The 13,539-nt window shown below is 39.6% G+C and overlaps 1 protein-coding gene across 1 annotated transcript in view; it reads right to left on the bottom strand.

Annotated features, from left to right (window-relative positions):
• The window catches only part of LOC111250397 (guanylate cyclase 32E-like), a 48,224-nt gene extending 36,982 nt beyond the window's left edge, over positions 1–11,242 (bottom strand). Inside the window, exons 1-2 of the mRNA XM_022805603.2 lie at positions 11,065–11,242; positions 3,672–4,156 (exon numbers count right to left, since the gene is read on the bottom strand). Of these exons, the coding sequence (XP_022661338.1) occupies positions 3,672–4,077 (406 nt within the window). The 5' untranslated portion in view covers positions 4,078–4,156; positions 11,065–11,242. The remainder of the gene's footprint in view (positions 1–3,671; positions 4,157–11,064) is intronic.
• Positions 11,243–13,539: the final 2,297 nt, after the last annotated feature.

Genomic DNA, 13,539 nt, shown 5'->3' with positions numbered 1-13,539 from the left:
CAAGGTTAAGTATATGACTCCGAGAGATTACGCAAGTATTCTAGGTATTATGAGTCATTATATCTTAGGTTGTCATTTAACGTATCGCGTTCCATGCAGGAGTATTTACAGGACTTCGACTACATTCAGCTGTTTTCTTGGTCTGGTCAGGCATCTGAGTGTGGTCACCATGTCCTTCAGTCGTGTGCTTGACAAACTTAAGAGATTTGAGAAATACATAAATATATAAAAAACTTTCGATTGCGCACAAAGTAACGTATTGCCAATAAGGTGAAACATATATAAAATATCGAGGTGCAAAGGAATGCCATTATGTACACCTTTTCCTTAGAACTCCACATTACAGCTTCACACGAAATAGCTGTTAGACGAAGCCATAACCAACAATAATGTCATGGTATCGTTGTAGACTATTTGTTATCCAAAGAATCTCTACTGTCATCTTCATCTGTCTCTGCTCCGTATAGGTGAACTAATGGTCATTCTGTCACCTTTATCTGATATACTCCTTCTTTAACACAGAACCTACCTTTACCGGTTAATTTTGTCGTTTTCTTTAGGTCGTCAAGTCGCTTTAAAGTCTTGAAACTAAAAAGCTGCGTCAAATTATAGAAGACCTTTTTAATATCTGGCACAATGGGAATAGGTGTACAAGAAGTGCCGGTGGGTTTAGTGCGTTCGCATATAACGGGATCCTCATGATCGCAAATCTTTATCACCTTCATTTCGTAGCAATACCACCAGAGCGTTTTCTCTAACCTAACGTCTCGTTTAGAAATTCCCGGCAAGATAGCGAGCATTTCTAATGCCCATTTCCAGCAACGAAAACACCTCTGCGAAAATAACGAAGCATCGGGATTTTAGTCAGTCCACTCTAGCTGGTCAATGGTACAATGAAGAGTTAAAAAACTAACTAACCAAACCCGATGACGCGGCATGGCAGACGAAAGAGCCCACGGCCTTCAAACGCCGGGCTTTTGCCAATTAACTCTCTGTGCTGCTATTGTACCATTGCTGAGCGGTCCCTCAATGTTCTAAGCATTTTCTGCGCCCCGCTTTGTCTCAGTTTTTATCTCAGCTTAACCCCCTTTCGCCTCATCATAAAAAAGCTGATTTTTCTCGCAATGCTTCAAGACAAGTTTTACGCTGCTCCCCTTTTCCACCACTGTCTACTGGAGCAAGTGCTACGAAAACGCCTGCGGGAAGATATACGGCATAGAGCAAACGAATTTTGCTTATTGATGGGCAGCGAGGCGATTCATTGGTAGAAAGTTTTTTTTTATATACCTTTTTTTATTTATAAGGTATCCCACTGAAACGGTGGTAGACAGAATATACCAGTCTTCCCCTAACATTTGATGCTGAGTTCAACAATGGTTCTCGCTAATAGCCCGTTTACATGCATTACGTTTTGCGTATTTCGTTATCGGTTGGCCACCTGTTTATAGGATACGAAAAGCCGGCCATTGGGTTCGTGCTTCGGAGCAGCTGGCTCTCTCAAACCGGTTAATACTGCACTTAATTCACGTACTAAGCTAGCACAGCGAGTACGTTTGTCGGGATGCTCTAGCCGATATTAGACGTACGGCATGTACTGCACACCCTGTATGTTAACCTAAATAAAACGCACTAAAAGAAATGGGTGGACTTGAGAGAAAGTCTGTCTAGATCGCAACATTGTATAATATAATGAGGCAAGTGCTCAACATGTTCGTTGCACCATCTCAGACAATGTACCGTAGATATATATTCACTCTTCGCATGATTTGGCCAATTATGAAGGAACTACAATATTGTAAGCATTTTCAGTAGAAAGATTTAGCTCATCGTGGATGATGCGTTTCTCATATAATATACTCTCTAATAATACGTTCTTTTTACTATAAACAAGTAGAAACAAACCCACGTTTTAACAACGATGGAACCGAACTGCACGCCTCAGTGTACATAAAACGACAATGTAGGTCTGATTCATCACAAACAGGACCGTGTATTCTTCCTACAGACTCCAGCAACGTAATTAGAAGATCGCTTAGTATTCATAATTTGAAATTACTTATTTCTTAGCAATAAACAAATACCAATAGAACGCCTTTGTGAAGAATCGTTGACTGTCTTGACAACTCGAGATGGCTAGACGCAACAGAAACATTCGTTGATTTTTCCGCTATAGTCAAGAAGAAACACTGTCACATTGCTAAATCTAAATATCTGACCTTACCTGGGTTTTAGACACTTGCCCGTTCTAGTCAATGTAGGGAGCGAGCTAAATAAACATGATCATTTCTTTATATAGACTTTTCAGTGATCTATAAGGTTGAAAGATTACATCATGTAAGATGATGTTCGTGATCTTTTTGAAAAAGGCTTTATGAGATCGGGTTAGGTATTTATTTTTTCGATAAATAACAATAAAAAATAGTGACGAAAAGCGTCCTAGCTGGACTAGCGGCTAAATTGAACACCTCGAACCTAAATTAAGCGTTTATATAAGCTCCAATAGCAAAACCTATGTAATTAGTATAGCCTGGAACATGAATTCTGCTCTGAATATTAGATCTCTCACAATGAGTGCAGTCCCAGTTCTGGTAACACTCTGCTTTTTTTAATGAAAAATGTTTCTTGAGACATTTCAGTACTATCTCGGTTTAGAGGATGATTCTGAGAACTTTTGGTAGGTTAAAATAGTAATTCTTTCTTAAGGAAAAATGTGATAACGTTAGGCAAAGATAACAATGACCTTCGCTCTTGCAGATCTGTCAGTAAGCGAGACGTTTATTTCTCTAAACTTTTATACTGAAGATTAGAAATAGAAGGTTAGATTTGGAAGTGTATTTAATGGCAAAGAAGATCGAATAAGTTTACTGTAATTAGTTGTTAAGGGCCCAAAACCAAATTAATGCATCTGTATAGATAGAAACAACATAAGAGTTTAGATATTTAGTAGCTCGTAACTAAGTTTTTTCTTAAAACTGATACCAGATTCTTCCTACTTAAAATGTGTTTGATTGTCTTTATTTTAGCAGCATTTCAACCATACAGATTTAAAGAAGACGAAAAGGTACCAACTCGCATAATATGTTTATACAGAGGAAAACCTAACAAATCCTAATATTTTTATATATAGAAATATATATAGAAAAATAATCCATTTTTCCATCAAAAAAGGTTTTGAATGGTTCTATAATTTTACGGTGCCAACAAAATGATTTAAATAGGAAGGCCTTTGGAACTACTTATGCGCATGTACCATTTCAGGTTTCTCCTTCGTTTTCGCTTCTCTCAAACGACGGGAACCACGGGCAAAGACGGTAAAACCGTACAGTTTCGCTTACCTCTCTTGTAAGTGAAATTAGATAAATTAAAGTGACGTCTGTTTCATAGGAACCCCAACTGGCGTCTCGACTTCCTCAAGTCTTATCTTGGATATGAAAATAAGTTCTCCTTTCGCCAGAGCCCCAATATCGTAGGTCCTTAACATTGACATTTGCGTAAAGTGAAGCTATTGAACTCCGCTAGTACATAGTAGTATAACACTCCTATTCTTACCGAGATAAGGCTTGTTTTACTATAATTCAAGTGAAGTATGCACGGCTATAGACACAATAGCCATGTCATTTTGTTTCTGGCCTGATCCTTATTTTTCTGCCTCATTCGAGTTGAGTACTCACCAAGGAAACCAATTTTGATCTCCGGCTTGTTCCGCGAACGCGACATCTTGTAAGCGGATTTCTGCGTCGACGTCGCTAAATGGCTATAGGCCGACGTCGAAGGTGCGGCGAAACTACGATCTTCATAAGCCGAAGACTGTCCTCCACTGCCGGAGCCAGCAACGTTTCCACCCACATAGTACTGTTCATACGAATCGGGACAAGATGTTCGATCGTAGTAGTTGTCACCAGTTCCACGGGGCAAACGGAGACGTTTCGAGGTATTTAATGTAACTCGAGAAGCTCTGGCTCCTCGACCGCCACGAAAGTCCCGACCTGCATGGACTCCTGGAATAGCCGGCCATAATGCAATAACACAGATCACGCAGATGGAAGACCAAGCTATGACGCAGCTTTTTAAACGCATCTTCCTGTCGAACGATTAGTTAAGCGACAATGGCTTAGGCCACGTCGGGTGTCGTTCAGCCTGGCGGCATTTAGCCTATCTGCAAAGATTTTAATAAAAGACGGACTAAATCTTAGTCTGATTATGCATCTGATAGAAATGTGCTTGTTGTTCAAATGTATCATGTAGATGTAGTGAGCCTAAAGCAAAAAAAAGAAAAGATAAAAATGTGAAGTGAGCCAAAGGTTGTTGTAGGAACTTGTATCACTCGTCTGCAATATACGACAATACCTGTGCTATTGTGAGGCCAATTTGTGAATCTACTACGAGCCGACGGCGTGATGAGATAGCTAAATGGTAGGTCGAAATTAAGAGCTCTAATTTATCTCAGTCAGTGACCCTCAGCTGGAAATCGAACCGGCAATCCCAGGTTTGTGAAGACGGTTAGTTGTTCATCGTGCCGCGGAGGCAGCCAGCGTCCTACAGTATTTACCCGACTGCATTTTCTGAACAATGTAGTTTTGAAATAAACCGCTTTCTCAGAGGGGTCTTAAAAAATTAACCCCATACTGGCACCATACTTACGTATAAGCTGTAAAAATAAGTATGACATCCGCTTGACTTTGACCCTATGTGCATTTATGTGCGCTCTTGACACTTGGTTAATCATTGAACCTGGTCTAAGATAGATTGACAAAGACAGCCGTCCATCCAAGAGAAAACGCTTCATCAAGTTATTTCTGACATTATCCACAGGCGCTGTATGGGGTTAGCCGCCCGCTATATACACAACTTCCCCTAAATAGCAACCGTAAACTTTAGTGCCGACATAATATACGTTTACTGATATCGGATCACGCTATGTGTAGGAGCTAGTGTTGGGTTCACCGTTGAGGCTCAGGTAGTGATTTTGTATAAACAGAAAATCAAATGAACTGTTTAACTGAATGTACTCTTAACTATTGTGCCGCCAATATGAAGTAGGGGTAAACAATAAAATCCACATATTTACATAAACGTATACATATAAACTGCCACTCTGTTCGGGCTAAAATAGATAGCCATTAAGAAAATGGTACAGAATGAAATGTTTAAATTTAGCGGAGATACAAAAGTGTCTCCAACATGAGTAAATATAAAACTTAACCATCTGACCATTGTAGGTTTATTCGGCTTGCAAATAGATCCACACACTAACTTAACCATTTATCGTAAATATAACTTATCAAACAAACTTCGTGCCCTGTAGGATATAGATCATCATTGATCTCGAACCCCAATACGTCACAGAATTGTGTCTTACCCGAGAAATTTCTTTTGCACAGAACCAAAAACAGTTCATCATATTGTATAATCATGTTGTTTCTTAGCTTATAAACCAGTGCAGCCACAAATGTAAAAGTCGACAGGTGCAGTACAAGACAAAGAGTGAAGAGAAGCGACAGCGAAAAGGGCACTTAATTCAAGGTAACAAATCCCGCTACCGGGAAAACACGCTTCTGGGATGGGCGAGCCGGCAGAAGTTACCGAAAGGCAAAAAATCGAGAGAGAAGTCTAACTGAAAAAAATAAAACTGAGGTCAATCGAATGGCGGCTTGGAGAAAGATGAAGCCGTTTCAAAAATGGTACTATATATAAACGGCTTAGCGACAAAAAGAAAAGAGGAGATCTTTGATAAAGCCCGGTGACCCACTAGGCCTTTAGCATAAACAATCGTGACATTTTGAGATAAGACCAACCAACGTCGATATAATAGCTTATCGTTGACTGCGTCATGTTACGAAAATACGGTGATGACACAGTTATCACGTTAGTATACCTGATTAAAAAGATTGACAGTGGAAATAAAAAAAAAAAAGGAGATAGTAAGTTCCCGTCATAGCAATAATAACCATATCAGTAAGCCGTATTCTTGGCATACATCGCTGTATGATGAACTGAAGGGATTATTATTAATAAGCCCACACGGCTGGGATCTTTTTCGTATCTTATATGCCTTGTTGATCTTGATTTTCTTATTGGACGATGGGGTATACTAAACACTCGGTTCGATAGTGCTCTGTACCCGTGGGTCATTAAAAGAAGTGATGATCCAATAACATAAAGCGTTGAATAGGACTAAAGAAAGGAAGTTTAAGAAAACTCTGATTTCGCCGATAAGTAATCTCCGATGAAAATTTCGTTCTGTTTATAGCTTCCGTTTGCAACTGGATTTGCATGATGAACTAGTTTCTCTCGAGTCGTGGGTTTTTTTTTCGTTTCGTACGTATACCCATCTGGTGAATACTAAACTCACCACTAGCCCGTTACTAATAATAAATTGCTTAAATAATAATCGCTAAAATAAAAATAAATAATAAAATGCTGTAGTCCACTCTCTGCCGTTCATCGATCTAGGCAACTGTGTAAAATATTTAATCTTCGGCTCATTGGCTTAAACGAGCCACCTCGTGAATGGTGATTGCTTGTGATTTTCTAGGCTTATAGTACCCTTTTGTCCCCATGATGGCTTGGTGGGTAACGTATTTGCCCCCTAATCTTAGGAACACGTTATCGTCTAGACTCAAACTTGGGCATAGATCGGATTCGCTTCGTGCTGGAAGCCAGGCGTATAGTGTATTGCCTTTATATAGAACTCGAAATATGGAGGATTATCATATGTATGGTATTTTAATCATTTAATTGTTTCTCTTGTTTTTTTCTGCGTCTGTCCGCTGAACAGATCCTTCCGATGAGGTGTGACGGTTACTTTGGGCATCGGTTTGCATACGGCCCGGGTAACGCCAAACGTCTAGCCAACATAAGTATGTTTAAGAAGCACGTTCACGGGAACGACTAAGGTTCTCTTTGCCGCACCGGAGGGAATGGCGATGACATCGCTGAAACGTGTCACCTGCAATTGGAGTAGTACCCTCCTCTTCATACGGAACAACCAGTATCTGGACTGCTGCATTAACAAAAAGACAAAGCAATCCGGAACTTGCCAGGGGCAGAGGATTCGACTAAGGACAGTATAGAAGGCTAGGCTGGTAAAATAAAAGCGAAGGGCAAAAGTGAGCTAACCTCAACTTTGTGCTTCGGATTTTTCAACCAAGCCCTCTATATAAGCCTACGCTACCATTCGCTGAACGTGTTCAGGGAAAACGGTCTAAAGGTAATAAGCTATTCAAAGAGTATGAAAAATCACGAGATCAGGTCGATTGAAGTTGTACGAGAAAACAGTATCACCGAAACACATGATTGTTTCTGGGGTGCGACTGCAGAAACCTTCCGTAGACCGGTCGAACTAATCGGTCAGACTCGGGACCAACCCCTCACCAACCTCAACCAATCACGTCGGGATCTGACGGGTTGTACACTTACTCGAGCCTACGCCATTACTAAGGGGTGGAACTCTACTCCTCCTCTCGGCCTCGGGGGTAGCGTTGGCTCGCGGCTCGTCTTGATGTCCATTCCGCTCACCAGCCACTGTTAACCCGTACAACATATTGACTCTACTACCAAGAAGCTTCACGCGAGTGGTCGGCATAGGATCTGTGCTATACGTTGTGGTCTCTTATAAAGGGACAAATGCTAAGAGAGACTAAACTTCCGAATGGCTACTTCGGCTGCCTCGCAGGACTTGCTGTACAAACCATGGCGTTAAGCCGCGTTGGTAATGTTCGGATAAGACTGTATGCCTGTGTGTTGTGTTGTCGCCCACGAGGGTTGGATGACAGCTAATGCGTGTTTAGATATTATGCACGAACTGCGTCTAGAAACCGGGGGACTAGTTAGACAATATATTAGGTCTTAAGAAGACACGACGTTGGCCGAAGGGCTTAATGCGTTGGCAAACATCCATGATTGTAGGTCAAGGAGTAGAGCTCTTGTTAACGGAATGAAGCGCCATTAAAAATTGTTGCGTCGTAGAAAAACATATAATAGAATAATTCAAGTGAGAGAGGAGCTTTATTTATTCATCAGGCTAGCTCAGCCTCGAATACAATTATGAGAATAAAGTAACGGCAAAGCAAAATATGCAGTAAAACTTATTACGGTATATTTTTATAAAAAAAAAAAAACACAAGAAAATGTCGTCCAGTCATAAAAGACTTTAATTACTTCTATAATGCATTCACTAAAAACAATTCAACGTTTGTACTGTTACCTGCGTATTATAGTAGCTCTTGTGAATCATGTCGTCATCGAAAAAAACACCTTGTAAAATTGCCCAGACTTTCAAATCGTGAGTGAGTACGATCGGCTTACGCGACCGTAAAATAGCAATAATTATTTTTCCGTTCGATAACACTCACGTAATAGCCTTTTATAGTAACACCTGTCTACCTGTAGCTATTATCACAATCAAATTACTTCAGAACACGTAGTTATAGCTTGTAGTGGTCGTCTGATATGTACCTATCGAACAATCCTAGCCTCATACGCGTTGCCGTGTATTTGTAACTACGCGTGAATTGATTGGACGTAATTTAGATTACATAAGAACGCCGGTCAGAAATTATACGACAAGTTACATGCACTGCTCTCCATTATTATGATCCCATACAGTTTGTACAATAAAGTCATCTATGCAGACTAGTATAATGTGCCAGCTCTGACAGCTAAGAGGAACTGCGTATTGATCTAATAAAGAGGCCTAGTTGTTTCAAATGGACTTTGATTTTTGTGACAGAAACCCCTTAAACATCTTAGAAAGGGGATTCCGTGCAGATAAACTACCTTGGCCTAAAATATATTTTTCTACACGGTCAGGGCTATTAAATGATGAAGGTATTCAGGAAAGCGGCCGTCAACCACGTTGGGTCCCACGTTGGGCTTAGATCTGTGTCTGCTTCGATTCAAAAACATTCGATTTCGCTATGGGCTGTACTGAAGAAGTTTAATTAACAACTTACTAACGATAAGTAATTATTGGCTTCTGCAGACAACAAAAACAACAAGGCTTTGCTTACTTATATTTGCTCAGTTTTTTCCCCTTACTGCCAGTTAAAATCGCATAAAGGTACAAATTTTGATATGAAATGCACATCTATCGACCCTCATAATTGTCTCTATTAGTGATTACATTTTAACTAACTTTCGTTTTCATTATTACTTGAGGTACTGCAACTTCTAAAGTAGCAAACGAACTTAAATAGTAATAGTAGCATGCAACGTATGTTTCTTGCGGCGATAGTTGTCCGTTTTCGAGGCAAACAAATCATTGACTTACATTGGAAGTTGCACTGCTCGCCAAATTATGCTTTCTCAGTGTGGACAGTCGCCGATCGCAACATTTCCTAATTGAAACTATATATTGTATTTTGAAACACTTTTACTTGACGTATGACGCTATCGTTATCACTCAAACAAATTGCCTAATTTAGAATGATAAATCGCGCTTTGATTTGGGCAGCTCACGATAAAGCACCTCCTTCAGGTTATCCCAAATGGGGTGTTTTATACATGAATGTCAAGCTTTGGTATCGTACCCTCTCGTACGCTGTGGATTATTGAAGAGTGTCTTTTTTTGAATCTTTTTCCGTTTCGAGGTGTGTATATATATATATATATATATATATATATATATATATATATATATATATATACAGATCGAATAAAGAGTAATAATTAACACGAAACAGAATATTAACCTTGGTTCGATAACAAGTTTGTATGGAAATGTCTTATAAATAACGAACAGCACACGGCAGCGGATTGATACTTGATAGCCAACCATCGTCATGTTTTCGATACCTTTCCTACTTCGTCGAGAGAATACTAAACACTCAACCGATGAACTTCATAGCCTGCTAGGTCTGGAACTGAGTAAGCCACTTACTTCTTCGTCCAACAGATATCAGCGTTCGTCGGCGCCTATCTTTTATAGTCGAACGCAGCGTGGTTTGGTATCCAAAACAAACTTGCGATCGCTAAACCAGCATAAATTAACTTTGTATAAAAGTTAGCTTACGCTGTTTCCGTGACTCCTGAATACCGCGAATCCCTTATTTATTCACATACAGTATCCTTATAGTTACCGGTTATTGTTAGCCGAGAACGGATGCAGTAAGCGGAACAGCTTTGTATATGGGGCTCTTTGATTTCAGTCCTCCTAATCCCCCAAAAACAACAGCCATAGCGAACGAGTCTCGCGAAAATACCGTGGCTGACGAAAAGCAGACTAGACGGAGCAGATACGTCAACTATCTTCCTACTGCCAGTCGAATACGATATACGACAGAAAAGAGCTTAGCAAAGATACATGCCGCGTACAATGCCAGTTATAATAAAAAGGAAATAGAGTTAATAAAAAATGATGAATTGAATGAGCTTAACTTTTACGTCGTGATCAAAGAAGCCCCTTTACACCCTTCGAAAAAGATAAACGTATTGTATAGTAACTATAGAAACTATGCTGCTTTGACCACAACGAGGAAACTCTTGACAAACTGTGTTCCTGCCACGACGTTTGGAAAAAATCCCACATTAAGAGAGATTAACCCTTCGATTTAACGCTATCATCGAGCGATGCGGCTGGTTTTCACCAGACAGATTTGATTATGTATTGTACGTCTAAATAAATAGATGAGATAACTGGAATTGAAGGCCGAGTCATTGAACTTGCATGTTATAGTTTTTTTCTTCCTTACCTCTTATTACTGTTTGTAACGTGCTGAAAGTGAGTTTACCGTTTATGGATAATATATTTGTTATAATTATTATGAATGTGCTCGCTCGGATGATTCCTGCATCTTTTGCTACACAATGAGCACATTTTTCAGATTTTGGGTTGGTGGTCACTTCATGGGTAGTCAAAACATATGATATGAGCTGTCTTAGGTTTTTCAAGAGAAGTTCTGATCCAAATAGTTACGCAGGTTACTATTAACAATACTACTTATTTCAAAAGTTAGCTTAATAGGTACTCCTTAGTCATTTGTGCTTAGATCTTCCGTTGACTCGTTTCCGATTTGACTTTCTTAAACCTAGATCGAGAGCTGTCTGAAAGCACTCAGAGCTTACCATTGGATAATTCAGTATCGTCCTAAAAACCTTCATTTGATTAGGGCCCTTTTATGGTCACACTTAGTCAGCCTTAGGACACTTGAACCACTTCAACCGGTTTCTATTATGTTCTCACAAAGTTTACGCTTGCTCCATTCACGAATACGTCGTCGTCGTTGCTGACGCCGTTCCGGTCGTGTTGTTCAGAGGTCTAATCTCCGAGCATGTCGCCGAACTCCGAATGACTTCCCCAGCGTGCGTGGAAAGGGCATCGAATTTGCCCTTTCTAGCTCTCGTAACACGTGCTACCCCCAAGGGAAAGGGTTTCATGGATTTTAATGCTACCTTCCACTCTCAATAAAGTGCATAGCAATTATTTTTGTAAAATATAGCGAGTTCAAAAAATATGTAAGCGTCTAAATGGTCATTTTATTGTTGTATCTGTCTTATTACGTTGTTACCTTTAAGGTTTGCACCCTTCTTGCTGAGTCGATTTGTGTTTGTTTTGGGGTAAGGTAAGTATAGTGTATTATTTGTACTAAAAGGAGCTTGGCCTTTACGTTCTTTCATAGATACTATATCAATTATGAAACCTTTCTGCAAAAAAACAACTTCATATGCCTGCAACGCTGCATGCCCGTTTTGTCGGTCGTGATAGCTTCATCTTCATAAAATTGAAACCTAACCTGGTCGATTCCTATTTTTTTCTTGTAGCGTATTTAATAATTTGCGGTACTGATCTATATCGTCTTATATTCTAATTATACGTCGTGTTCTTATCTAAATGAATGCAAACTGCAACAGACATTAAACGAGCTAAAGTATTCAGATATGTCTGTCATTAGTGGGGATAATTTGAGCTCTACTTCCTTGCCGGTACTACTCATTGCTCATTCAATAGTGATCCTCAAATAAAATATATTGCAGTACTCCTGCGCCAGGTCAAAAAATGGCTACTCCCGATCTAATTTTTAGCAATTTCACTCGTCTGCGACGTTTATAAAGGACATTTTTCAAAATAAAGCTGTTCTTATTGGTTTTTATTAGGTGCAACCACTTGTTGTCGCGATGATACGCCGAGGTCTAGCAATTATTAGGGAGTCATTAACTTGGGCTAAAGCTGTACATGGATGGAAGCTGAGGTAGCGTTGAGTTAGTCGCAGTTACCGATGAGCCCTGAATTGAAATAAACACAAACAAGCTTACTATAACGTGAGTTTGACGCACGTGGGATGCCGGCTCGCCAGAGCGCGAAGCTTAGCAAAATCGCGTTGTCGTCTACAAGCATTGACGTTGACAGCAATTCGGGCTGGAAATCGCTGAAAAAACGAAGCTAACGACAAACCAATTAATCTCTTGAAACCGATTTTTCTGGTGAATTAGAATTTTAGCTAGACACTGCCCTCAAATGTTTCTACACTGGCCCCCTTAAACGGTTTACTAAACAGAACCAATTTGATGATCTGGATGTTTAATCATCGACGAAGTTTTTTCAATGCTGACACAAAATTGTGAGAAAACTAAACGTATATACTTAGCTGTGATCACTCACAGAACAGCTAATACATACTGCCGATATAATATAATATTTCGAAAAACCCCATGTTTGATGAATAATATTTGTGCTATAGCGCTGTAAAAAAAACAACTACCAAATGCACGATAACTTACCGTAGCGTGTAAAGCGGTTAGAAAACGAAAAGTTTTCTAAATGCGTTCAAAAAGTTTTGTGTTTCCATGAGCTGTACAGGACGTTTGAAACGAATTACTAAGGCAGTCTGACAGAAACAAGCAGCTTTTAAACGAGCGGGATTTACTGACTGAATAACTAGTCACTTACTGGGTATGCTATTTATTTTCGATAGATACCGTGTTACAGAGCGCGGTAACAAACGACACGAAACGTTCAAGCTATACGTTGAAAATAATCTATAAAAAAAATTGGAGTGAGTTCAACTATAGATTCTCCTTTAGTTATCCAACTAGAAATCATACAAAGGGCTACTTAAAATTGAAAGTTTCGAAACAACTTTATTAAAAAAACGCGGCAGTTTCGGCCATAAAATAACTCAACCTCCCGTTCCGATTTCGAGGCGGACTTCGGCCTATGTTTAATAAACGCTATTGAGCCATTTCTCAAACTCGCAGACTTTTACCACTACAGACCATACGTACAATATTAGATGTTTATAAAGTTGTAATGATTTTAATTAATCTCTTATCCCTTCACGCGAAACAATAGATTGTATTGCACGTTTACTGCAGCGAACTGGTAAAATGATTTTTCCTTTACCAGGCCATCCTGATGCTCGCATCTTTAAGGGTCTCTCAGAGGTCCTGTCTCATTGGCATACCATTTTAGGCTCCGTCAATGATCACAATATAATATCTGCAATTGTTTTATAAATGTCCTTTATCAATCTGGATAGGAGATAGTCTCCTGTCGACCACAATGAAACTGGTCGATAGTGAATTGAATTAAGAAATCTCGCT

This window comes from Varroa destructor, unplaced genomic scaffold (genome assembly GCF_002443255.2).
Source record: "Varroa destructor unplaced genomic scaffold, Vdes_3.0 BEIS01000004.1, whole genome shotgun sequence".
NCBI classification, from domain to species: domain Eukaryota; kingdom Metazoa; phylum Arthropoda; class Arachnida; order Mesostigmata; family Varroidae; genus Varroa; species Varroa destructor.
This window is presented reverse-complemented; position numbering and strand designations above follow the sequence as displayed.